At 30.9% G+C, this 9,598-nt stretch overlaps 3 protein-coding genes across 4 annotated transcripts in view; 2 read left to right on the plus strand and 1 right to left on the minus strand.

Moving 5' to 3' along the window:
* Positions 1-1,784, minus strand: part of LOC102582900 (protein KAKU4) — a 14,253-nt gene extending 12,469 nt beyond the window's left edge. Inside the window, exon 1 of the mRNA XM_006356995.2 lies at positions 1,407-1,784. Coding sequence (XP_006357057.1) covers positions 1,407-1,659 — 253 coding nt within the window. The 5' untranslated portion in view covers positions 1,660-1,784. The remainder of the gene's footprint in view (positions 1-1,406) is intronic.
* Positions 1,785-6,922: 5,138 nt separating this feature from the next.
* LOC102583559 (B3 domain-containing protein REM17-like) lies at positions 6,923-7,998 on the plus strand. Its single transcript, XM_006356996.2, has 3 exons — positions 6,923-7,046; positions 7,212-7,443; positions 7,536-7,998. Exons 1-3 carry the CDS (start codon positions 6,924-6,926, stop codon positions 7,574-7,576), a joined length of 396 nt encoding a protein of 131 aa, XP_006357058.1. The 5' UTR covers position 6,923; the 3' UTR covers positions 7,577-7,998.
* A 1,153-nt stretch (positions 7,999-9,151) lies between these two features.
* LOC102583888 (acetylajmalan esterase-like) overlaps positions 9,152-9,598 on the plus strand; it is a 3,302-nt gene continuing 2,855 nt past the window's right edge. For both annotated transcript variants that reach the window (XM_006356997.2, XM_015313270.1), the window contains exon 1: positions 9,152-9,515. In XM_006356997.2, the coding sequence (XP_006357059.1) occupies positions 9,230-9,515 (286 nt within the window). In that variant the 5' untranslated portion in view covers positions 9,152-9,229. The remainder of the gene's footprint in view (positions 9,516-9,598) is intronic.

A 9,598-nucleotide genomic window follows, 5' to 3' on the forward strand; every position in this document is an offset into this window, starting at 1 on the left:
GGGGTTAACAAGTCTCAACACATCTGTTTAAGACTGCACACTTTTTTTTGAGAACACAATACAATTTTAATATTTTATGCAAATGTTTAGACAGACATCAATGATTACAACCTTTACAACATATACTGCAACTTCAAAAAAAATTCTGTTTGTTTTATTTTTATTTTTTTACAACATAGTGCAACTTTATTTTTTAATACAATCCACATCTGCAATTAGCAATTTGTTCCAAGCAAAGCCAATTCAGTTGAACCAGCTTCAGTGAACACGCATCTGCCAAACTCAAATGAATTGCAATATGTTTTTTTTGTTATATTACTATTAATTATATTTTAGATGCATCTCGCCCCTAAAACAGAATGGTCTGAATTGCAATATGTTTGTACCACTAAAGTGGTATTTAGAAATCATATTACCAAACCACCCCCCTGCATTGCAATATTTTGTACTCATCTTTATCTTATTTTGGGTTTCCTTCTAGAAAATAATATAAAGTAATAATACAAAATCAAAGGCTACAAGGCAAAGGGGGGAAACTTTATACAAGCAGCCTCACTCGTGTGGTATAAGCACGACATCAAGAGATATCAACTATCAAGTGGTTGTAACCTTTACTACACATACTATATTTATCTTTTTCAAAAAACAAATTACATACATAAATTCTACTTCCCCCATCCCCCAAAAAAAGCGGGTTCAGTTGGCTTCCCCGCTTCAATTATCACGCATTTGCCTCTAGGTTACAGGATCTCATAAACAACCCTCAACACATTATGTTAGATTCGGGTCATTCAAATTCATATCAGAACCAAATACAAAATAACAGGCTCAACAAATCTTCATCATAACTAGTCTAACTCCTAATTGTAAATGAGGAGTATGGTACTTAATAAGTACTTCAATAATGTACTTGCATTAAACCATTTATACTCCAAAGCATTTAATTATCAATTCAATAGTACTTGCCAAAAATAACCATCAAATGAACAGTATCTGACAGAAACTACATCCATAAAACCAACTTTAATTATCTCAACCTCTCTCCCCCTCAGAAATTTCAAAAAATATACCTCACATTCTTACTAAACTAAAATATCCTAAACTCCAATGGCACGCAAACAAAAAGAAAACTGGAATCACCTAGCCTGTACTATAACATTTCCATTAAAAGTCAGTATTTTTAGAAGAAAAAATAAATTAAAAGCAACCTACACAAACTTAATTTGCACAAAAAAAAAAAAACATGAAAAGAGAGTTTTTTTTTACTTAATACTCAAACAAACATCAACCAAAGGCATTTTAAAAATCACCACTTTGAGATGAGCAATGAGTGGCAATTTCGTAATTTATCACTTTCTAGATCTCTCACACACAAAAAAAGAAGGAGCGAATTTGAAGAAGAGTACCAAACATGGAATCGCTGCCTGACGAAGACGAAGAAGAAGAGTCGGAATTGAAGACAGAAGTCAGAATCTTAGCGGCACCGGAGAGAATCGTACGTGTCGCCGGAAAAACATGTCCGGTGAGCCAATTAGGGCTTTTGAGAAACGGTTCTTCCGCCGCCGCTGCCGGTGGTGGTTGTTGTGGACGGTCATATGGACCAACGGCGTATCTCTTTCGCCTGTTAGTTACAATTTTTCCTCCAGAACGAGAATCCATGGCGATATTTTTTCACAGAGAGTGTCGCTAAAAACTTGAAGAAGAAAAAAAGGGGACTTTTTTATTCGGTTTTCTGTGTTTATTCAAAAAGAAGTTGCATTTTTCTGGTTCTTTTGTTTCATGTTATCTGTTTTGCAGTTTTTTTTTTTTTTAGAAACAATTAAGTAGGTGTTTAGTTATGATATTTTATTTGGAATGTTTTAAGCTAATGTTGTGTTTGGTCATTTTTTATAAAAAAATATTTCAAAATTTGAGTTTCTATTTATATGGTTTATATATACCTCGAATATTTAAAAACTAGTGAGTTCATGCAAATTGATTAATTTATGTGGTATGATCAAATTTGTTTTTTTTATAATCGAAAAATTCGTCTGTGACCCGTCGGTCTTTGGACCAATCACAGTCTTCTAAATTCGGTGGCTAATGAGTCCGTCCATCTACCATTCTCCACTTAAATACCGGGTTTCGCTTTGCAAGGTGTGGAGCTTGAACCTGCAACCTAAGTCATAAATCCTCCACCTTTTGCCACTCAAATTTGTTCTAGAAGAGTAATATTTCAAAATAAATAGTTTCTTAATATAATAGATTAGATTTCATATACGAGCTATTATTTATTATTATAATATTTTTTCGCTTTATTTGAAATTTTTAGAAGTTGAAATTGAAGACGGAGTTGTGTTTGATTATAATTTTTACAAATAATATTTTATTGCTTAAAAGTACTTTTTTAAAAAGCCCATAAAATATGATTTAAAAAATGGAGTTTTTTCTATTAAATTAAAAATTTTAAAAATCAAAAAAAAAATATAGTAAAAGTATTAAGAGTGAAACAAGATTTTGGATATTTTTCAAATTTCAAATATTAACTTAAAAGATATCATCAAAAATTTTATGATCAAATATTGATTTCCAATAAAGTAAAAGAAAAAAATTATTTAAAAAAAAAAAACTTTATACCGATACAAACTAAATTGCATAAATTAAACCAAAGATAATAGTATTAACTAAAATGAATAATTTATTGAAAATTGAGATGTTATGGAATTTTTTTAGATATTACAAATAGAGACTTGCTTGATTTCTTGTACACGAAAAAAATATTTTGAGATAAAAATATTATTTAATTAATATAATATTAGTATCTATTTACATTTTTACATGAACACTTGCATAATTAAAGTTAATTCTTTCTTACTATTTTCGCTAAATCTAACAGCCACCAAATTATTAAAATCTGGGCGCCACCAAAAGTATTCATATTTTGATAGTAAAATTAAAGAACTAATATTTAAAACATTTATATATACTTCCAAACACAAGGGTCCATTTTGTTGTTTTCTCGTAGAGACAACTATGCTATCTTTCCATACTGTTTTTGGACATATCTACGTAATTAACTATAATCTAACGAATTATAGTAATTAATAATTGTGTTAGTAGTAGCTTTTATTGATATATCATATTATAATTTTTGGATAATATATCATCTAGTTTATTATGAAATGATAATTTATGTCAAACTTATAAATGCTTTTGATGATTTTATGGTTATAATTAATTATGTTTTTTTTTTTTTGGATAATATATAAACAAATCCTTTAATTTGACAGCAATCGACATTTGTCTTTAACTTTGCGTATGCACGAACAGTGCAGTTTAACATATATAAAATTAAATAAATAAACACATTCTTCCTAAGTGATGTCCTGCGTGTATTATGCCACGTAAAATGTGTGGTGTGTTTACTTGTTTAAATCAGACAATCTTTGACGAGGAACTTTTAAAATTATAATAAGCATGCTCGAAGAAATCACGTACTCCCTCCGTCCCTATTTATATGTCATCCTTAATAAAAATATGTGATCTTTAATATTCATCATTTTACAAAATCAATGCATAAACAACATTATTCTTCCTATTTTACCCTTGTGAGTTATTAACCTTGAAAATATATACATTTGACCGACATAGAAAAACTAAGTAAATAATTCATATCCATTGGTCAAATTACTTAATCAAAATAAATTAATTCATGTTCAATAATTGAAAACTTGACTTCAAAAAAACATTAAATAAAAGTAGAATAATAAATTTACTTAGTTTCTTAATGTACGTAGAATCTAAAATGACTACATATAAATATTTGCTTTAATTATTGCGATTTGAACAATTTGCTTTGTCCCAATGTGTGCGTCATTTTTCTCTTATTGATGGCGACTCTATAGCTCTTATAAAAAAATAAAAAAAATAATTGTCATGCATTGTTAATTTGTCAAGACATAAATCATTTTTGGCTGCCATGAAAATCCCTCCAAAAAAACCTCATTTCTTCAAACCTATTCAACCAGGTTTCAAGAATGGTCTTGTAAGTCATCCTTTTTTTTCTCATCTTTCCTTTATTTACCTTATGTTACATGCAATAGCGGCAAATTCATGATTTTCACTAAGGTACTGTAGTATTTATTTAATTAATTAGGGCAAGTTTATGTTGTATATTGTAGAAAATTCCTATAGGTTTCTTGAAGTATTTGAAGGGAAATGACAATGTTGAACATGCAATATTGAAAAGGGGTGGCTATAAGTGGCCTATGAAGGTGAATGGACATCGATTCGAAGCGGGTTGGGTTGAATTTGTAGAACAACAAGGTTTGAAATTGGGAGATATATTGATGTTTAGACATGAAGGAAACATGGAATTTGAGGTTTCCATATTTGATTCAACTCATTGTGATAGAGATTATGTAGAGTATATGGAGGAAGGAGGAGGAGGAGGAGGAGGAGATCATACAAGTGAAGAGAAATTTAAATTCAAAGGTAACTTCTTTGTTGTCATCTGGTGTTTACTGTGTTTAGGTGATCGCACCTTGTTGTGTTGTGATTTTACGATTTTCTTGCATATATGCTCTGGACTGCTTTAATTTCCTATTGTTTTTTTTTCATTACTACTTTGATTTGTTTTACTTGAGTCCAGAGTCTTTCGGAAAAAGTATCTCTACCTTCAAGAGGCAGATATAAGGTTTGCATACACTATATCCTCATCAAACCTCACATTGTGGGATTTCACTGGGTATATTGTTGTTGGTGTAAAGGTAACATCTTTAGAGTCCATTGATTTATACTTGATGATTTTTGCAAGTTAATTCCCTTAGATCATAGCACAAGTCTCAACTTGCTTATATTAAAAATTACTCTCTCTGTTTTGATTTGTTTGTCTTATTTTTTGTCTTGACACAAATTTAAGAAAGTAACAAGACTTCTGAATCTTGTGGGATGGGTAGAATGAACCAAAATGTTCTTTATTCTCATGGTCTTAAACACGTATGTGGAAACTTAGAACTAAAGCTTGCCAAAAAAGGAAAAAAAAATGTATTATTTATGGAAATTATTTTCATGCAACTTGTAATGGAAACTACATAAACCAAATGATGATTATTTTGTAAGAAAAAACTAATTCCAAATTAGCCAAAAAGTATGTTGGTTATTATTTAAATGTTGCTGATTTTCTCAAGTACAATTGTCATATTTAATTTCCAGCAGAAAGACCATGGCGCAAGATCAAGTCGTCAAAAAAGGCTTCTTCCCATGTAAAAGCTTCTATTCATCACAAGTCTTTTGGTCATTCTCAAATTGAATGCACTATTAGAGAATATTGCTTGTCGCGAGGTTATTTGGTAAGTTTCAAAATTCATTTTTACTTGCAAACTCTTCAAGTGAATGCGTTACACAATCAGGCCACGTATTAGAAGCTATGATAACCATTAATTAGTTACTAATTACATGTTAAAAATGATAACTAATTTGTAATCAAATGTTAAACTAGACTAGCATTATAAAAACATTTACATTGTCAATGTATGTAAACTAAATTCCTTTTGTTATTTTTTTTTCTTTGTAAAATGGTTATACACCATGTTAGCACCTTCCTCGACAATTCGCATATGCAAATGGCCTCACCAATAAGAAGTGTGATTTGATTATAAGAGATGAAAAACAAAGGTCGTCGTGGAATGTAAAGCTAAGTTCTTCTAAAACTCGAACCTCTATCATTGGATGCGGGCGGACCAAATTCTTTGCTGATAATTGCTTAAAGAAGGGAGATTGCATAATGTTTGAGGTCGTTACTAATGGAGAAACACCAATATGGAAATTTCAAGTTACTTATCGAGAAGTTCCATTGCAGAAGTTTCAAGGCAAGCTTTCTCATGTAACCAATCTCTTAATTAAGTCTTTGATGATGATCTTTTTCATTGTCATATATGTGTATTATTCTGTGTTGTTTATATAAGTATTACGTCTTGGATTGAATCTTTTTTTTTCTTGGTACGTTTTCTCAAGTGTGTAAACCATTTTCTTTTACCTTTTTCACCTAATAAAACAAAAAAATGGGTGTAATTCCATTACTTAAACTGTTTCTGTTTGTATTTCATATCACTTGTTTCGATCAATATAATAGTTGTTATATCCTTTGCTACCTATAATCTATCTATGTAAAGTGTTTTTCATGTGATTAAATAGAAGTGTTATGTATGATTGTTATTTCTTTTCTATTATGGGTACCTTTTAGCTACTTCTTCGTGTTAGTAGAATAGTGCTTAAGTGCAGTTTGCTGTATGTATTCACTCAAGAATGCAGCTTGAAAACGGTATTTACCGGTTATGCTGAAAATCAATATCAAAGTCACTGATCAGGGGGGCTGATAGTTAAAAATATATAATTGTGTGTTTTAGAATATAGTCAAGTTCAATTCCAAACCAGTAAACTTTATTTTGATATCATATTCTCTTTTTCTTAATAGAGCGACATCCTCACTGAGGATTCACGTATCAGACCACAGTTTGAGTTTGTATTTAGGCACAGTAGTAGTACTAGTTGTTGTTATTCTGTTTTTCTAATTAGAGTGACATCCTCAGTGAAAATTCGTACATCGGTCACCACAATCTGAGTTTGGATGAAGGCATAGTAGTACTAGTTGTTGTTATTCTGTTTTTCTTAATAGAGCGACATCCTCAGTGAGGATTCATATCTCAGACCGTAATTTGAGTTTGCATTAAGGTATAGTAGTAGTAGTAGTTGTTATTCTGTTTTTTTCCTTCCAAAATGATTTGGAATTTGAAAAAGAGTTCACGAAAGGTCCATATTTAGAAAGCGTCCCCTGCTAATTTTCGAAAGTTATATATATGTTATATCTTCCTTTTTATCCTAATTTTACACTTCCTTATCAAGTTTTCTTTCTTTTGCTATGTTTTTCTTAATAAGCAGACATTATGAAAAAACCCTCAAACATGAGTCTTCTCAATGCACAAGTAGTTACTTCGACTTCTGGTGATGATCACCATCCTTCTTTTAGTTCAACCGTTAAACCTTATTGCTTCACAAGGGCATTTTTGGTAAGTTATTGAACTAAATTTTGTTAAGGTTGAAGTTAATTATATACAATAATGTTGGCAACTTCTGTTGAGTGTCTAGGACTTGAACTCTTTTTGTTGTAGTCCTTTTTTTTTTTTAAATACAACGGTAACTTAATCGACACAACTGAAGAAATTTTATGGTAGCATCTTCCATTGGATTTTGTGAAGTCAAATGGATTGATGAATAGAAAGTGTGAGATGGTTCTGAAAGATGAAGCACAAAGATGTTGGTCAGTGTGGATTGGGAGAGCTGGACGTCATTTTGGAATTTTACGCGGATGGACAAAATTCAGAGCAGAAAATGGACTCCGAGTAGGAGATGCTTACAAGTTTGAACTCATCAAGAATGGGGAAATGCCTATAGCACAATTCCATTGTAAGTGTTCTTTTAGTTCTAATGTAGTAATGTACTTTTGTCAAGATTAAGTTCTATGCTCCGACAGTGTAATATAAAATGATGTTTTGCAGGCAAATATTCTGGAAAGGTTGTAAAGAGCGAGGAACAGTAATGAAGCAAGTTCACTATTAAAAATACAAATTGGTTGATCCAATGTTTGGTATATAACTTCAAAACCTATGTACAATGTTTCTGCAAAATCTTCATGTAAGGTAAGTAAATGAGTGAGACTTGGAAGTAATGACTGACTAGCCAGCTTTTGTCCAGGTCTCGATGACTCAGAATGGCTTGGTCGTGGTTGTATAAACTATGCATGGATTAGTTGAACGTTGTCTCGTTTCCTAGCAGGATAGGCTTGGTAGTAGGTTGGTGCATTGTACATGTTTCCCTGTTTATACCAGTAGTAGTAGTAGTAGGATTTGTTTCGTAGTTGCTTGTCTTATGACTTTTGTTACTCATCGTTATTCACTATGCTTCAGTTATCACATTAGTGAATTATGTTGAGCGGTCTTTTAATTTGAATGCTATGTTATGTTTCCCTATTATTTTATGTCATCTTTACTTCTGTATTTTTTAGCTTCTTTGATGTTCGTTACTCGAGCCAAGGGTCTTTTGAAAACATCTCTACTTCCTCAAGGTAGGGATAAGGTCGATGTACACCCTACCCTTGTCAGACCCTGTTTTTGGGACTACACTCAAGGTTGAAAAAACTTGACTAATTAATAGACGAAAGTATAGGGGTATTGTTGACCCTTTTCTCGAAAAATAATTCAATAGTAAAAGTTCATATGAAGTATCTAATCATAAATAGTTGCTTCTAGCAAAAACATACTACTTATTTTTTCATTTTCAGTTCTTTTAAATCTATATTACACAATGTATAGTCATGTATTGACATTTTTATACATATATAGATAATGTATCTCATGTGTATAACTATTTATGAACAATGTATCAGTTTTGCGTAATTATATATAAATAATTTATTTATACTGTGTAATAATAACTATAGACGTTTAATATTCAATATTTTTAAAGTTTAGTTTCAATTGATAATTGAAAGTAAATATCAAATATTGAATATTCATAATTCAATTCAATATGATAAATTAGATTTCAATACGATGATTTATGCCGATTGTAGTTGCTTTTTCAATCCATAAATGGTGCCATGATGGTTGGGTTATTTTTAAATAACTTCTTTAATCGAAAAGAAATTCTTACTTCTCGATGGAGACAACTGCAATCTTCACTAAAGAGTTCAAAATATAAAAAGAAAAATACATAAAGAGGGTCAAAAAGGGATTAATGACTTAGTTGGTTTGGGTCCTTTGAACGACTTTGGAGAGTGTAGATGATCTGAAAGCAATACCCCTTAATACCTTTTGAGTCGAGTGTATCATATAGGATTTGTCTAATGTGATTTACGTACTTTATGATCTGCAGGCTATTACATAGTGATTGCAGAAGTTATAGCTATTGCAAGTTATTTTGAAATTTCAAAAAAGCATTTATTATATATACATAAAAATAATAACTTTAAAACCACATATAATAATAAGGTAATTTTCGAGAGGATTCAAATAACCCTTTTGACTCCAGCTGCTGGTACTGTTTGAAAAAGAAGTTGATTAAACTAAAACTAAATTGATTAATAAACTAATACAAATTAAAACTTTGGGTCACAATTGGTTAACTAAACCAATAAATAACACTACTTATCTCTCTAAAAACCCACCACTACTGCTCGTAAGTTTTGGTTACCATGGCGTTCCCTACCAGAGTGCTGCTAATTCTCCTAGTTATTTTCACGGTGTTTCAACTGAAAATCGATGCTAAAGAATCACAAATCCATCGAAAACGAGGATTGATGAACTGCAGATTTGATAAAATTTATCAATTGGGTGATTCAGTTTCCGATACTGGAAACTGTATCAGAGAAAACTATTGTGGATCTCATTCTTCCTGTGCAAAATCTCCTTATGGAATCAACTTTTTCCATAAACCAACTGGGCGTTGTTCTAATGGCTTGCTCATGATTGATTTCATAGGTATGCAAAGCTCAATCCCCAATTACTTCGTTACTAAATTGCTCGTAGCTAATATTATATATATATATATATATATATATATA

Source organism: Solanum tuberosum, unplaced genomic scaffold, assembly GCF_000226075.1.
Source record: "Solanum tuberosum cultivar DM 1-3 516 R44 unplaced genomic scaffold, SolTub_3.0 scf00240, whole genome shotgun sequence".
Lineage (NCBI taxonomy): Eukaryota > Viridiplantae > Streptophyta > Magnoliopsida > Solanales > Solanaceae > Solanum > Solanum tuberosum.